The sequence below is a fragment of the Pygocentrus nattereri genome, chromosome 15 (assembly GCF_015220715.1).
Source record: "Pygocentrus nattereri isolate fPygNat1 chromosome 15, fPygNat1.pri, whole genome shotgun sequence".
NCBI classification, from domain to species: Eukaryota; Metazoa; Chordata; class Actinopteri; order Characiformes; family Serrasalmidae; genus Pygocentrus; species Pygocentrus nattereri.
Window position 1 is genome coordinate 6,555,405 of NC_051225.1, and position 16,622 is coordinate 6,572,026.

The 16,622-nt window shown below is 39.9% G+C and overlaps 1 protein-coding gene across 1 annotated transcript; it reads left to right on the plus strand.

Moving 5' to 3' along the window:
• Window positions 1–602: 602 nt before the first annotated feature.
• On the plus strand, window positions 603–15,609 carry serpinc1 (serpin peptidase inhibitor, clade C (antithrombin), member 1). The gene is made up of 8 exons (XM_017701260.2): window positions 603–759; window positions 5,217–5,594; window positions 7,404–7,619; window positions 7,703–7,840; window positions 12,181–12,399; window positions 13,500–13,674; window positions 13,770–13,834; window positions 15,265–15,609. Exons 2-8 carry the CDS (start codon window positions 5,223–5,225, stop codon window positions 15,442–15,444), a joined length of 1,365 nt encoding a protein of 454 aa, XP_017556749.1. The 5' UTR covers window positions 603–759; window positions 5,217–5,222; the 3' UTR covers window positions 15,445–15,609.
• Window positions 15,610–16,622: the final 1,013 nt, after the last annotated feature.

Below are 16,622 nucleotides of genomic sequence, written 5' to 3' on the forward strand. Positions count from 1 at the left end.
ACAGGTACATGCAGGGAGTTGTAAGGCAAAATAGTTCCCAAAGAGATGGCATTTATTCCAATTTTACAAGGATTTTACCATTATTAACATTACATTTATGAATAAGTACAAACGGGTGGTTTTGGACAGTACTTTACACCGTGCCCCCTGGTTCCCATCCCCACCACCGTAAAGAAAGTCTGATTCATCAGGCTGAACCATTTCACAACAAACCACTCTGCCTGACTTTGTGTAAACCTTGACAATGAAACTGTGCTGGAAAATATTGGTGGTCCCCTTTAACGAATGTAAACTTGAGCAGAAGTAAAAATAGCGAAAAAATAAAGACTTCTGGTCACACCAAGTCATCAGACAGTCAGCTAGATGCTCAATTAGTTTCATCCAGTGACAGAGAGCTTGGTCAGCTTCCTCAGCTTCCTACTTCTTCTTTAGATCTTGGTTCTAGCTATTCTAGTCTATGATAAAAATCATGGACGCTGTCTTTTTCTGTTGTTTTTCATTCATCGTCTGTCTGCAGGGTCTCTATTTTCTAGCGTGACTTCACATCGGGTTGTTTACACATTATTAGACAGAGTGAATCTCTTCAGGAGTGGACTAGCGAGACCAAACTGGTCAATAGCTCAAAGGTTGAGCTGAGTAAATCGCTCTGCTGCAGTGCTCGGTGGGGCACTGACCTGGTCTGCAGAGCAGTGTCCACTCGCCCGTTTTACAGTGCACAACGCTGCCCTACCTTCTAAAAAGGATTTAAGGCCACAAGAGGTAAGAGGAATTTCATTTCAGTTTAGTTTTATTCAAGCAGCTCTTTTCAGCTTTACAGAGGCACGGCTCCAGTATCTCTAGCAGCTGGAGAAATTCGTTTTCCAGAGATCAATATTGATTATTTTGACTTTGGATTATTGGCTTTTTTTCTTCTTACTGACGCTCTTATGTTTACTGGCTGCTGCTCTCATGCTGTGTCAGTTTCTTTAAACTCCACAGATGCTTTCTTTCCTTTTCACTGACTTTACCACACATGACGTTAATGTTAAAGCAGGTCAAATGTGATTATGATTTTGAAGATAAAATCTGATTGGTTGAGCCACTGTGGGAGCTGTTATAAACCAGTAGAGGCCATGCAGTAATTGTGATATCTCAGGTAAGGAGTTCTTGGCATGAGGTGAAGTCGCATAGTGTTTTATAAAATTGTGAATTAAAACTTTTTTTTCCCCTAAAGTTTTAATTGATACCAATCACAGTATACAGTTACACCAGTCCACCTTATTCATGCACCCCACGATCCTTTGGGTGAGCTATAGACAGAGCGTCTTGGCAAAGTGTAGACAGACAGTATCAATGTAAGGTTTACAGGTATGACTGTGTGTGTGTGTGTGTGTGTGTGTGTGTGTGTGTCTGAGTGAGTAGGAATGCAGATTTTTATTTTACTTTATTTTGTATTTATTTGATCTTATTCCCTACACGTGAATGTCTGTGAACTCCTGTAACCAAAACCAAATTCCTCGTATGCGTAGCCTACCTGGCCCATAAAGCTTGATTCTGATTAATTAATTAATTCAGAGGGCTTGTAGAGAAGATACCGCTCTGTAATGTCGTCAGTGTTTCTCAAACGCTAGAGGGCGCTCCCGAGCGACTTCAGAATCAATGGAGCGTTTGCGCAAAATCGTACTTTATAAATTCTTGAACATTATGCAAGAATACATGAATACATTCGCTTCCTAAACACAGAGCAGCATAAAACATCCCAACAGCGCTGTTGTGTTTTAAAACGCTTTTAAACTCGAGATTAAAACGCACGTCTCATGTACGTCCGTGACGTCAGGGAGCACGAACAACCAACCAATCAGCACGCGGCAGCAGCGGGGTTAGCGTCCTGCTGCTAGAAAAAGGAAACATACAGGTGCGTTTTCTTTGCTTTGCTTCGCTTTTTTTAGTGAAATACAAACTTCTGCTTTTTTAAATGAAAGGAAAGTTCAGGGCGAGGGATCAGAAACTATTTAACCTTTCACTTTGAACTGTTTAGCTTCATTCACCCCCATTCACTGAGGACTCGTTCGCGGGCGCCCTCTGGTGTTTAGCGGTGGTGTTAAACTGAGGAAGAGCTCAGGCTGCTGATAAAGCGGCTCCGGCAGTCCGTTAAAGCTTATAGCCTCCTAACATTATAGAAATGAGTGAAGCAACAACAATATTGGTGATATTTATTGTTGGGAATGCTTGTGAGCCCGTGTTTTGCTCAGTCTGTGAACAGAAGCCTGAACCTGATCGCTTCATAGCCCTTATTTAACCAGTTATTCACACTGAAGTCCGCCGTTTAACTGTGTTTACACCGAGACTCGGGTAGAGGCAGCCGTAAGGCAAGGCCATTAAACACGATGTCTGATGTAGAAATCTGTGTTTTTAAAGCAGAGCTTCCATAACCTAGTGCTCCTCGTCAGTTCATCATGGTAGCCGTTAGCTCAGCGCTATATGGGATTTTTAGGTCAGTCTAAATACAGATAGTTTTAGATTCAACGTGCAGCTAACAGACAACAGTAATGCTTTATTTAAAGGCTTAAACCTGAAGTCTGTTTTATTGTTGTCACATTGGTCAGTGTGTCAGGCAGAATATGTCCACGTATCAGTGGTGGACAGTAACTAAGTAAATGTAATTAGTTTCTGTACTTAAGTAGTTTTTTTCGTGTATCTGTACTTAAGTTTTTCCATTTTGGGCGACTTTTTCCTTTCACTCCACTACATTTCAGAGTCTATTATCTAATATCTGACATTTTCCTCCTACACTTTGAGAAATCTGTCGTTCCTTTTGGTGTCTGTGTGAATAAAAACAGGTCAAAACATGAGAAGCGCAAAGCCAGAGCACCAATCAGGGCCCAGCGGTCACTTTGTTTAGAGCTGGTTTTGACCTGTTGGTCATACCGACCCAGTGCAGCACGCGGTTCAACGTCAGCGCAGCGGCGTAAAACTTTGGGAGAGTCTGTTCAACATAAATGATGAACTAACCTAACTTTGTGTAAATAGAGCACAATATAGAAATATGTCCACATATGCAGTCGAGACTGACGCAGCTTTTTTCTGAATTTCTACAAACACCATTTCATTTTATAGTAAATGAGTTTGGGCTGGTTTATGTTTATGAACAGACGCCTACAGATCAACATAGTAAAGGAGCTCATCTGTGATCCTGAGTTTAAAGCCAGTTTTTATTCAACTTAAACTTGGAACTAAGTTGTAAATAAATCTGAAACTGAAACTTTGCTTGTGTGTAAAAAGTGATTTCAGAGCCACTCGGTTCTCCCTGATGGAAACTGTTTACCTTCAGTGTTTTGTGCTTCTGATCATTTTAATAGACGTCAGCGTCACTAATTAATGACGTTCTATTAAAAGACTGGTTTACCAAGAGAGACGCTGGAGGACTTTCACCTGAAATGAGTTCATGAAGCCAGTCTGGTTATAAAAATGATAACAGGACCAGATCAGAGCCAGAATTACTCTTTTAGTACTTTTACTTTATACTTAAGTACATTTGAAGGCAAATACTTTAGTACTTTTACTCAAGTGGAGGTCTAGAGTAAGGACTTCTACGTTTACTGGAGTAATATTTTACCTTGGGGTGTCTCTACTTTAACTCAAGTACATGATTTGTGTACTTCGTCCACCTCTCTGCCACTTATAAAGAGGACATAACGTGTAATCCAGTTAAAGTGAGCCTGCAGTAACCTGGCAGTTCATCAACTGCTTTGACCTGAGCTCAGATTTGAACTCTTTAACTACTGAGCTTTTTCAGGGTGTCATTATGAAGCCAGGTATGCCTTTTTATACTTATCGTCACTTGGTTGTACTCACAGCCACAAACTGCACATTGTCCCAGAAATGCCTCAAGAACATTTAAATGGGCCACAATCTTGAAACATGGTGGTCACGTGAGAAACCAGGCGGATAAATGTAGCTAGGTTAGTTCCTTTAGTCACACGTCACACACAATCCTAATCCTATTCGTAATCCTATCCTGTTCGCGAATTTCTAGATATTCTATTAATATTAGGATGTAGTTAGTGGGCTGCACTACAAACCCCAGCAGGCAGTGCAGCGTAACGAGTGTGTATATATAAATATTGTGTGTATTTAAACAGTGACCGTTTTGAATATATCAAATTATAGCAACATGTTATTATATTATTCTTTGGCCCATGGATTTATTGAGATTGTTAAATCTTTTTGATTTGGTTGAGTTTGACGCCCCTGCTTTAGAATATGCTACCTACTGTTGCTAAGCAACTGTGGAGGAAGGGACCTTCCAATCGCTTGCCCTTGTGCAGTAACTTCATGAACATTTTATATTTTATGTCATATAATGATACACATATAACACAGCAGTGTGTTAACACAGCAACCTTCGCCTTATAAGTAGTCTCTGTATTTGCCGACTACATTAATACTACAGTTATAAGGCTCCTTTCGTTGGCACCTCAGTGTGATTCCCTGCGTCGTGTTAGCATCAAGCTAACGGCTCCACACATTAAGTTCCACACTTGGTTTCAGTTCAGGCTAGCCTGCTAACCAGCATTTTGGCTCACCTATGTCTAAAAAAGTAAAAAAGGCACATTAAAATTGAGCTTTTAGCAAATACTGAATCGTGTTTTCAGATAGTACAAATCAAACTAGTGTAGTGCCTCATTTTTTTCCTTGTTTTAACCGTAAATATGTCTCACTCAGGAAGCATTTTAGCTACTAAGTGTGTTTAGTCTGTTTTCTTTTAGCCTGTTAAGAAAATAAGTCGCCAGCCCCTCACAGTTTAAACAGAACAGGAGTCTTAATTCATTTATCAGTAACATTCAGCGGTTAAGAAAATAAGTCGCCAGCCCCTCACAGTGTAAACAGAACAGGAGTCTTAATTCATTTATCAGTAACATTCAGCGGTTAAGAAAATAAGTCGCCAGCCCCTCAGTTTAAACAGGAGTCGTAATTCATATGTCGGTAACATTCAACGGTCCTTGTGAGCAGCATAACAGTCCACTCACAGCACACTGCACTGTTTAGTGACACAGCACATTAATAATGAATTGATTGTATTAATTAATACAATCTACAAATTTGAACTGGATTTTAGAACAAAGCAAGTTGTTAAGCTGCTAGGAAATGTTCCTGGTTTCTGACACTACATTTTGATCTCCTGAAGCGGTTCTCATTAAATATGTAAAGAACATCTTCAAAACTCTTCCCACTAGATCAGAATGAAGCTGTTGGCCTTTTTAGGAGCTCTGTGGATCTTCTTCATCTGCTCAGTTCATGCCACTTCAGACATCTGCAGTGCCAAGCCCAAGGACCTGCCCCTGCAGCCCACGTGTGTCTATCGCAACCCAAACGTACATGATGATGTAGCATCACAGACTGAACAGCCCCCCGAGAAGATCCCCGAGTCCACCAACCCCCGAGTATGGGAACTGTCCAATGCCAATGGCCGCTTCGCCTTGTCCCTCTTCAAGCAGCTTTCTAAGGGCAAATCTGATGAGGAAAACATCTTCATGTCTCCCCTCAGCATCTCCACAGCTTTTGCCATGACAAAGCTGGGGGCTTGCAATACCACACTGGAGCAGATCATGAAAGTAAGTAGAGAAAATGATTAACTTACAAAGTTCTTAAAATGACAGTGTAGCAACACATTTACACATTTGTTTGGTGCCCAAAATTCACTTTTTTAGTTTTGACTGTTGTTTTAATCTAGATAACAAATAATGGAAATTTATTAGATTAGATTATTTACATTGGGACCCTAACTAGTCCAACAATGGTGAAATTTCACCTCCACAATCTAACCCATCTGTGCAGTGAAACACCACATACGCACTAGTGAAGACACACACTAGGGGGCTGTGAGCACACGTGGGCAGCCCTATCCCCAGCGGCCGGGGCGCAGTTGGTGGTTAGGTGCTCAAGGGCACCTCAGTCACAGACTGTCGACTCAGAGGATTGAACCAAGGCAGTTTCCCTAACATCGCACGACTGCCCCAAGGTGTCATTTGTTTCTGCCCGACTACCAATTATTATTATGCAAATTTGTCCATTTTTACATTTTGCATTTTACTTACTTGAAATGACTTAAATTGGAATTCAGTCATCAAGATATGAAAAAGTCAGTGGTTTGATGTGAAAAGCTTCATTGTGGAGAAACGTACAGACTCAGGTTTCTTTACAGTGGTGGTGACAGGAACTAGGGGTTACAACACCAATATTGCCACTTCAGTTACTATCCAAAATCAGCATGTCTTTTATCTTTCTTCTTCTTTCGGCTGCTCCCTTTAGGGGTCGCCACAGTGGATCATCTGCCTCCATCTTGCCCTATCCACTGCCTCCTCTACTTTTACACCAACCATCTCCATGTCCACCTTCACGATATCCATAAACCTTCTCTGAGGTCTACCTCTTCTCCTTCTACCCGGCAGCTCCATCTCCAACATTCTTTGCCCAATATATCCACTATTCCTCCTCAACACATGTCCAAACCATCTCAACCTGGCCTCTCTGGCTTTATCTCCAAACTGCTCCACCTTCACTGTCCCTCTGATCTGCTCATTTCTAATCTTGTCCATCCTTTTCACTCCCAACGAAAATCTCAGCATCTTCATCTCCGCCACCTCCAGCTCAGCCTCCTGTCTTTTAGACAGAGCCACAGTCTCCAAACCGTACATCATACAATGTTGGTGATGGTAAAATGGTGATAAATGTAAAGGATTTAAGAATGTAAAGGATTTTTTCCCCTGCATATTCCTCTCCACCATGAAGGGGCTTTAAAAATACATTTTAGGCCAAAACATTATTGCAAATTGAAAACGATGCCACGCATCAGGCAACATATTCATACCCATAGTTTTCCATGGGTATTATCCCATACCAATTACCATAGTTTTCTGTGAGGGAGCTTTTAAAGGCGTTAAACTCTTCAGACGTCTGGTTCCTATCACCACCACTGTGACCAAATCTGAGTCGCAGAGTTTCTCCAGAACAGAGCATTTCACAACAAAACACACTGACTGTTTAATCTTAACAAGCTAATTTTGTGTGGAATTTCCCTTTAAGACTCAATGTTTTGCACTTTTGTTTTCTCTCACACCCCTGACTGAACTCATTAACTAACTACATTAGCGTGCAATGTCAAAAACCATGTTAGCAAGGCTAATTTAAAATTACATATATAAGTTTTAAGGCAAGTTTATGATGATTTAGGCATGTAGGTTACACAGTGCTAATTGGTTTCCATGACTAGGCAGCTACATTAGACTTGTAGCTCCAGACTAAACAAGCAAAGGACACCAAACATGTCCTGGCTACATTTGGGTTACAGAGAAATTTGTATTAACTTGATTTTTCTCTACGAGAAACAAAGCTGAGTTTTAGCCTCTGATTTCCACTTGTAGGTGTTTGAGTTTGACACAATTAAGGAGAAGACCTCAGACCAGGTTCACTTCTTCTTCGCTAAGCTGAACTGTCGCCTCTACCGCAAAAAGCACAACACCGTAGAACTGGTCTCGGCCAACCGTTTGTTCGGAGAGAAATCTCTGACTTTCAGGGAGAACTTCCAGAACATCAGTGAGCTGGTCTACGGAGCCAAGCTGATGCCCCTCAATTTCAAGGTCATACTCTTAAAAATTCCATAAATCATAACTGAAATCAAACATCTTTCCCCGCATGAATCTGTCTTGGTCACTTCCTTCAGGAGAAACCTGAACTTTCGAGGCAGACGATCAACGAGTGGATCTCTGAGAAGACAAAAGGCAAAATAAACAACACCCTGCCACAGGGCTCGATAGACTCCACTGCTGTACTGGTCTTGGTCAACACCATCTACTTTAAGGTAGGCAAGTCTGTGAGGTAAAGAGGTTCTGAACGTCACCATTAACGAAAACGTGGAAAATCATAAATGCATTTTTGTTTCTGCACCATGATGTGTATGTGGTATCAGGGAGAGTCTTTAATTAATATTATTTTTCTCCACCTGCTGATGCACGGTTACATCAAAGCTCAGGGCGGGGCTAAAGTCATCACCTTTTGAAGAATACTAATAAATGAACAATTTTATATATTTTGTCTTTTAATTTATATGATGTGATAAATTGTGCTGACCAGAGACATGAACTAATCAGGTAAGTAAGGCATTCAGCAGCAGAACAATGATCCAAAGCATTCAGTTCTGAACGGCTCAAAAAGGTTTTGAAATGGCAGAGTCTAAGTCCTGGGATCTCAATCCCATTGAGATGCTGGGGCAGGATATTAAACGGGCAGTTCTTGCTCAGAAACCCTTCAAAGTAGCCACATTAAAAAAAATTTGCAAACATGAGGGGACCAGAATTTCTCCACAGTGATGTAAAAGACTCATCACAAGTTATCACAAGCGTTTGATTTCACTGGTTACTGTCAAGGGTGGCACAACCAGCTAGTAGGTTTAGGGGAGCAATTACTTTTTCACATGGGTAATATAGGTTGTGAATACATCTTTATCTTCAATAAAAGGACGGATCATTTAAAAGCTGAATTGTATCTTTTTCTCATATTACGTTTAGTTGGATGACCTGAAACATTTAAATGTGGCAGATGAGCAAAAAATAGAAGAAACACTTTTTCACAGCACTTTTTTCATCTGGCACACAAACCTATATGAAACGACAACAACAACTTTGTCCGGGTGCCAGAATGTTAATTTGCTATCTGGTGTTCAGTAAACACAACATTTTAATTCAGCGACAAATTCTTTTAAAACACATTCGAATTTCACTGCAAGCCAGGTTATTTAGTTAGAGGTGCTCATAGTATTGGGGCAGATTGTGTTGGACTAATTTTATTTCAGTTAACCTAAAAATGTTACATTTGCCAAAATAACCTGTGCCAGATCTGTTTTAAGACACGTGGGTCAGATAAGCATGTTATAATGTGGCCACTTTTGGCTCACTTGCAGTTTGCCAGTGCCAGCTGTGGGCCAGAAGTGGCCCATGTCTGTGTGCTATCTGGGTCAGCATTTAAAACCAAAACACACCTCTTCACTCTGTGCTCTTACAGTTCCTTCTGTGTCTGAAATCATATACTGAGGTGTCTTGTGTTCCCCTGTAACGTTACAGTAAGGTGTCTCCTTTTGTTGATTTTGTTTATATTGTTTTGTTTACTCTGTTGCTTGTCTCTGTCATGTGACATAAATGGTGATTTTTATAATTATTATTATTACTTAGGGATTTCCTGATCCAGTGTTTCCCCCAGTCCAATTACAGTACTTTGAGTTGAGTATTGACTGATACTAATACCAATTCAGTAAAAAAATAGATTCTTCTTCTTCTTTCGGCTGCTCCCTTTAGGGGTCGCCACAGCGGATCGTCTGTCTCCATCTTGCCCTATCCACTGCCTCCTCTACTTTCACACCAACCATCTCCATGTCCATCTTAACTACATCCATAAACCTTCTCTGAGGTCTACCTCTTCTCCTTCTACCCGGCAGCTCCATCTCCAACATTCTTTGCCCAATATATCCACTATTCCTCCTCAACACATGTCCAAACCATCTCAACCTGGCCTCTCTGGCTTTATCTCCAAACTGCTCCACCTTCACTGTCCCTCTGATCTGCTCATTTCTAATCCTGTCCATCCTTGTCACTCCCAATGAAAATCTCAAGTAAAAAAATAGATTAAGAAGCTTTATTAGAAGCTTAATAACGGTGCACCATGGCTAGTTTAATCATGTTTAAAAGTTAACTTGAAATTGGACTTTTTTGCATGTTGGTTAATATCTATGGTCATAATAAGCATGATTCATCATATATGATTCAAAAGACTAAACTCTTTCTTCTGCATAATCTTGCATCAAAATGTAGTGACTTTTGCCCCGCCTTTTTTTTATTACATCACTGTGCACCAGTGGACTGGGAGTAAAGTAATATTAACCAGAAATATCATGTTTCACCTCCACCTCTCATCAAGAGAAAGCGCTGCATTTCACTTAGAAATCTATCATGATATGGACGGGAACTGAGGTATGATTTACTGACTTTAACACAGTTAAAACAGTGGCATTGCAGATACACTATATTGTCAGAAGTATTCGCTCGTCTGCCTTCACACGCATGTAAAGTAGAGTGACATCCAATTCTTAATCCATAGGGTTTAATACGATGTCGACCCACTTTTGCAGCTATAACAGCTTCAACTCTCCTGGGAAGGCTTTCCACGAGGGTTAGGAGTGTGTTTATGGGAATTTTTGACCGTTCTTCCAGAAGAGCATTTGTGAGGTCAGACACTGATGTTGGACGAGAAGGCCTGGCTCACAGTCTCCGCTCTAATTCATCCCAAAGGTGTTCTATCGGATTGAGGTCAGGACTCTGTGCAGGCCAGTCAAGTCACTGTTCTCACTATGTTGGGAGCATGAAATTGTCCAAAATCTCTTGGTGCTGAAGCATTAAGAGCTCCTTTCACTGGAACTAAGGGGCCGAGCCCAACTCCTGAAAAACAACCCCACACCATAATCCCCCCTCCACCAAACTTTACACTCGGCACTATGCAATCAGACAAGTACTGTTCTCCTGGCAACCGCCAAACCCAGACTCGTCCATCGGATTGCCAGACGGAGAAGCGTGATTGGTCACTCCAGAGAACACGTCTCCACTGCTCTAGAGTCCAGTGGCAGCACTTTACACCACTGCATTCCACGCTTTGCATTGCGCTTGGTGATGTAAGCCTTGGATGCTGCTGCTCGGCCTGGGAAACCCATTCCATGAAGCTCTCTACGCTGTTCTTGAGTTAATCTGAAGGCCCATGAAGTTTGGAGGTCTGTAGTGATTGACTCTGCAGAAAGCTGGTGACCTCTGTGCAGTATACATATCAGCATCTGCTGATCCCGCTCTGTCATTTAACGTGGCCGACCACTTCATGGCTGAGTTGCTGTCGTTCCCAATCACTTCCACTTTATAATCCCACTGACAGTTAACTGTGGAATATTTAGTAGTGAGGAAAATTTCACAACTGGACTTGTTGCACAGGTGGCGTCCGATCACGGTACCACGCTGGAATTCACTGAGCTCCTGAGAGCGACCCATTCTTTCACTAATGTCTGTAGAAGCAGTCTGCAGGCCTAGGGGCTCGGCTTTATACACCTGTGGCCATTTAAGTGATTGGAACACCTGAATTCAATGATTTGGATGGGTGACTGAATACTGTTGGCAATAGAGTGTATGAAGGTCATTGTAGTTCCAACACAATTCCATCTAAGTGTTCATGTGTCTTTTTATACATCATTTTTAAGCATCGAATCATCCAGCAATACAGCGATACAGTAAATTGTTAGAAAGCTTGAAATCTCAGGCCTTAATTCTCACAAACCATCCATCATTTACAGCAATTACAATCATCTCATTGGCAACATAAGCACCTCTTGAGAAAACACTAGCAAATCTGTGGGTCCTCACCTTCAAATCATCCAGCAATTTATCCACAGAGACATCACCATCCAAAACACGTGGTCCTGATAACATGGCAAGAGTCAGAGATCAGTTTAGAGATCTATGAGTCAGGGAGAAATAAACTCCTCCATACTAGCCTCTGTTACTCTGAGTAACTCATACTGAATTCTACTGGGGGGAAAAACTTGTGTGTTACCTTTCAAATGAGACCAAGATCAAGACTGTAGCCCAAAGAATGGGGAAACAGTGCTCCTTTTACTTTGGGTTTGCCAAAAATGGGGCAAAAGGTAAGTTGCAGACATTTAAAGTGCTTTGTTAACTTCTAAAAGCGCCTCACTGCCACAGGTTATGCCTCTGCACTAGTGTGTAGGGTGTAAATACAGCACAAAAATATAACAAAAGTTCAGAATTGGATTGGACATCATACAGCAGAGACTCCATCCATTTAAATATGCCTGGATTGGCTTATATCATGCTTATTTGCGTTTTCCTTGCAAAATCATGTCCTAACAACCTGTTATTTAATCTGTATCTGTGTATCTGGCATAAATCAGAATTAGAGAAAAAAGTTGTAATTTTTAGATATAAAAGTCCACTTTTATACATAAGTAAAATCATGACATATTCCTGCCAGAAGCAGGGAGGCATCACCTTTTTCTGCTTGGCAGAAATGGGCCTCCGTATATAACACAAGCCAGTGAGCAGGTGCTCTGAGTCTGTTGTGAGTAAGCAGGTTTTCTGCTCCTCTGCATTGCAGGGCCAGTGGAAAAATAAGTTTGACAAAGATGATGTTGTTTCATCACAATTCCACGTCAGTGAGTCACACAAGTGCCCTGTGCACATGATGTACAAGGAGGCCAAATACATGTACGGAAAGTTCCCAGAGGACAAAGTGAAGGTGCTTGAGCTGCCCTACAATGGAGGGGGGATTTCCATGGTGCTGGTGTTGCCCAATAAAGACACAAAGCTGTCTGAGGTATGATTTTAAAACTCAGTAGATCCCAGTCACATCCACATCCACAGCACTACACTAACACTTCTGACTGGAGTAATTAGCTCCCTACATTACACTGATTAGTTTCATGAAGCTGCAAGGCTAATGTAGCCATTAGCGTTCTGCAAATTTGCCCATTTTTTCACATAACAGAGTATCATACAGTGCCAGAAACCACATAAATAAGATTACTTGAGTCAGCCCATTTCCTTAGTTTGCATTTTATTTATCTTTTTCCTTTTTTAATAATGTTAATGACAGTTTATGTCATTATGACCAGTCATAAGGCATTTTTACATGACCATTTTCCAACCTCTCTTTTCCCTTGGAATTAAACAGGCTGTTTTGTTACTGTGCTTTTTAAGGCTGCGATATGTAAATGACTTATTTTCTGATTGGCTGCCCTGTATTGTAAAAGTACTCTGGGTTGAGACACTCTTTATAACTTCAGTGGGAATGGGTAGGGCTAAAATGCTGTAGGTTGATAAGGCAAATACCGTCGCTGTCCAATAAAAAATAGATCTCCATTATTTGCAGTTTCGACTTTTCTGCATCAATTGAGCTCAGCAGCTTTCCTTTACATTGTGTGAAAATTTCATGATTAGACCAACAGAAATGGTCCAAAATTGCTTAGAATAAAAACATTTTCCATTAACTTGCATTGAAAAGTAAAGAACGTTTTTGCCCTCTCCTGTAAAGCTACTATTTTGGAGATGATGCGTGTAAATGTGCTGGCCTTTGAGACTTCAAATTCAAATTTTTATAGTTTAGTTTTCATATACAGATTGTATAGAGGTGAATGAACAGGGTTTTGAAACTTTAATGGTGAGGAAAATTGACTTTTTTAAATAAGAAATTTCTGTTTCTTTCACGTTTTGTGTTTTCGCCAATATCTCAAATTTAAGTAATTAGCATATCAACCACCCTTATTGTTGAATTAGAGCAGCGCCAGTGCAAATTTGCACTGCATAACGTCCCATTAACTGAGACTGAGAACTCAAAATGACGTCTCTAATGTAAAGTACAATAGTGTTTTCTTCTGTCGATGTATTTCTAACTTATTTTATAACTACTTAATAAAGGTGGCAACAAGTCTAACCCTTAAGAAACTCACTGGTTGGTTGACCACCATGGCTGAAACAACAGTGGCTGTGCAGATCCCCCGTTTCCGCATCGAGGACAGCTTCAGCCTCAAAGAGAAGCTGCAGGCTATGGGCCTAGAGGATCTTTTCAGTGCAGAGCACGCCAGACTGCCAGGTAGACCTCCATTCATGTCTTCAGAAGCTGATATGCAGCTATGGTTCAATGAAAACAATGTTCAGTGACGTGTCACCGTCTGCACTGTTTTTCAGGCATGGTGGAGGATATCAACGACGGCATTTACATTTCTGATGCCTACCACAAGGCTTTCCTTGAAGTAAGTTTCTCTTTCATCCTGAGTAGAAAAGTGCTAAGCCCCTTTTCTCATGATCGACTGTAGAAGTTTTATAGACGTTTCGCTAAGTTCAACTCTAACCCTAAAGTTAAAGCAGAGATCTTCAAACCCAGACCATGAATCTAGTCCTGTATTTTATAGTCAGCTGTTTTTGTCACTGACTGACCGTCTACTGTCTACCATAATCACACAATGTGTGTTTTCATTCGGCCTGAAAAAGAACACCGTGTTTTCCAACCTAATCTCTAGAAGCTACATTTGCAGCATACAGTTGTTGACCACTGCCAGTTATTTTGGCCCAGAAAGGAAAAGAACACAAAACAGACTTAAAGCACATCATGAATATGGATTCCACCAGGTAGGAGGAAAATAAACGAGGAAAACGATTTTTTCCCCTCTCTCTGTTTTTGGCACTACAAAAAGTCCAGATTTTTTACTGGTCATCTCAATAATGGCTTATTTTCTTGTTTTTCCACTTATGTGAAAATAATGATTTACTGTCTTATTCAACATAAGCCAGAATCTAAATGTCAGAATCTCAAATAAATAAATCATTATTGTAACATAAGTCAAAATTTCAAGAAAATAAGTCATCGTAATACGTCAAAACTTCAAGAAAATGTCAAAATATTGCAACATAAGTCAAAATTAAAAAATAAAATGATTGTAACATAGGTCAGAATTAAAGTCATTACTGTAACATGGCATTTCAACATAATTATTGTAATACATCAAAAAATTCAAGAAAATGTCTATTGTAATAAGTCAGAATTTCTGTAAAATGTCAATATTGTGACAAAGAAAAAAAAATTGTAATTTCAAGAAAAGTAAGTATTGTAACACACCCAAAATTCAAGAAAAGAAATCATTATTGTAACAGAGGTCAGGGTTATAAGAAAAGTAAAGTAACTGTTGTAAGACATTAAAAATAAAAAAAAATACATCAATATTGTAAAAATTAAGAAAATAAGTAATTATTGCGAGTCAGACGTTTGAGAAAAAATTGCTGTATCATGAAAAATTCAAGAAAAAATTGGGGCATACTGCTGCCAGAAACAGCCAGAAACAGCCAGGACGACTTCTACCTGGCAGAAACAAGCTTCTACACATCACAGGAGCCAATGGGAAGGTGTTTTAAGTGCGTTTCAGGCAGAGAGGTTTTCACAGGGAAACTTAGCAAAATGATGTCCTGTATTATCTACAGATTAGACGCAACGTCATAAACCTAATCCTAACCCAAATTCAGTTGATAAAAGTTTCACCAGATAGTTTGAACAGTTTGGCTGCATAGTTGGTTTTAAATAATATGAGTAAAAAGTTTCTACGTCAGTACAGACGGTGCAACTCAGGCAGCTTTGCTATGGTCAGTGAATCAGTACTGGCGTGTAACGGGAGCTCGGCTGATGTTACAGGTGAACGAGGAGGGCAGCGAGGCAGCGGCTGCCACGGCTGTAGTGGCCCTCGGACGCTCCCTCAACCTGAACCGCGAGAATTTCATCGCCAATCGGCCGTTCCTGCTCTTCATCCGAGAGTCCAGCATTAACACCCTCATCTTCGCCGGCCGCGTCTCCAACCCCTGCAAAAGCGGCTAAAGCAGCTGGTTCCTTACGCTCGGGACCGAGTGGAGGAACAGCAGAGCGTGGAGCAACATCTGATGAAGTTTTTCATTTTCATCCATCAGACAACATGATGGTGCTCTTTTTTCATTATTCATTACAAATAAATAAAAACGTTCACAAAAATGGCCATTTACTGCACATCAAAGCCAGTGACCCTGCTGCTCAAAGTGCTTACGCCTACAAGCGTTCAGGTCAAATGACATTTTGTTAAAGTAAAACTAAGTGAACACATCATCAGAACACACTTGTGCACATTTTCATGCACAATTACCATTTATTTGGTGAAGTTAGCATATTTTGGAAAAAGTTGCCTGTGCAAAGTCATGGCACATTTTATATAAAATTTTGGCAAATAAATAGAAATTGTGCACTAAAATATTTAAATTTTTTTGTATATGACTGTACATGATAAAAATAAATAAATAAATAAAAATAAATCAGGCAACAGATGCACTAATTTAGACACAATAGGATTAAAACAGGTTTATTTTCCATATTAGAAATTTGGGTTTAGCAGTATCACACAATATGGGCTTTTTTATAATTAGACATTTATAGAACATTGTAACAAATCCTTCACAGTTGACACTTAAAGTGCTTTATTTCCTTTTAGGAGAATGGACTCAAACCTGTCTGCTAGTGAGGAAAAAAAAGAAACAGTGGTTGTGAAAAGAACCATTCACATTATAAATTGCTAATAATCACACGTATCTTTGTACCATTTTAAAAGGGAGTTTAAAAAAAAATAGAAAACTGATTTGCGATACTTCTCTTACATTATATTACTTTGGGAGATTTTAACAATTAATATTCTGGTTATTTCAATAAATGTCTAACAAATTAAATATACGGGTAATTGATTTTTAATGCACTAGGTATAGTTGGGGACTTAATCCAGAGTAAAATACCTATTCAAAGAGGTAAAAATTTCATGTATGTTTAAAAAAAGGGTTCAACATCTCATAAGACACACAGGGAAATAACTTTATACACTATATTGCTTTTTGGACATAAACAATATAGCAAGACAAATGATAAAGGTCATTATTTTGGCATTTATCGGTGCAAATTTAGATGACAAACATTCTAATAAACAGATTCATGTTTGGCCATCACAAAATGACAAAGACATGCAAATTAACAAGTAACAT

Coding starts and splice junctions, on each gene's coding strand:
- serpinc1 (XM_017701260.2), top strand. CDS start 5,223: ATGAAGCTGTTGGCCTTTTTAGGAGCTCTGTGGATCTTCTTCATCTGC. Junction 12,400..13,499: donor AAGACACAAAGCTGTCTGAG/GTATGATTTTAA, acceptor TACTTAATAAAG/GTGGCAACAAGTCTAACCCT. Junction 13,675..13,769: donor AGAGCACGCCAGACTGCCAG/GTAGACCTCCAT, acceptor ACTGTTTTTCAG/GCATGGTGGAGGATATCAAC.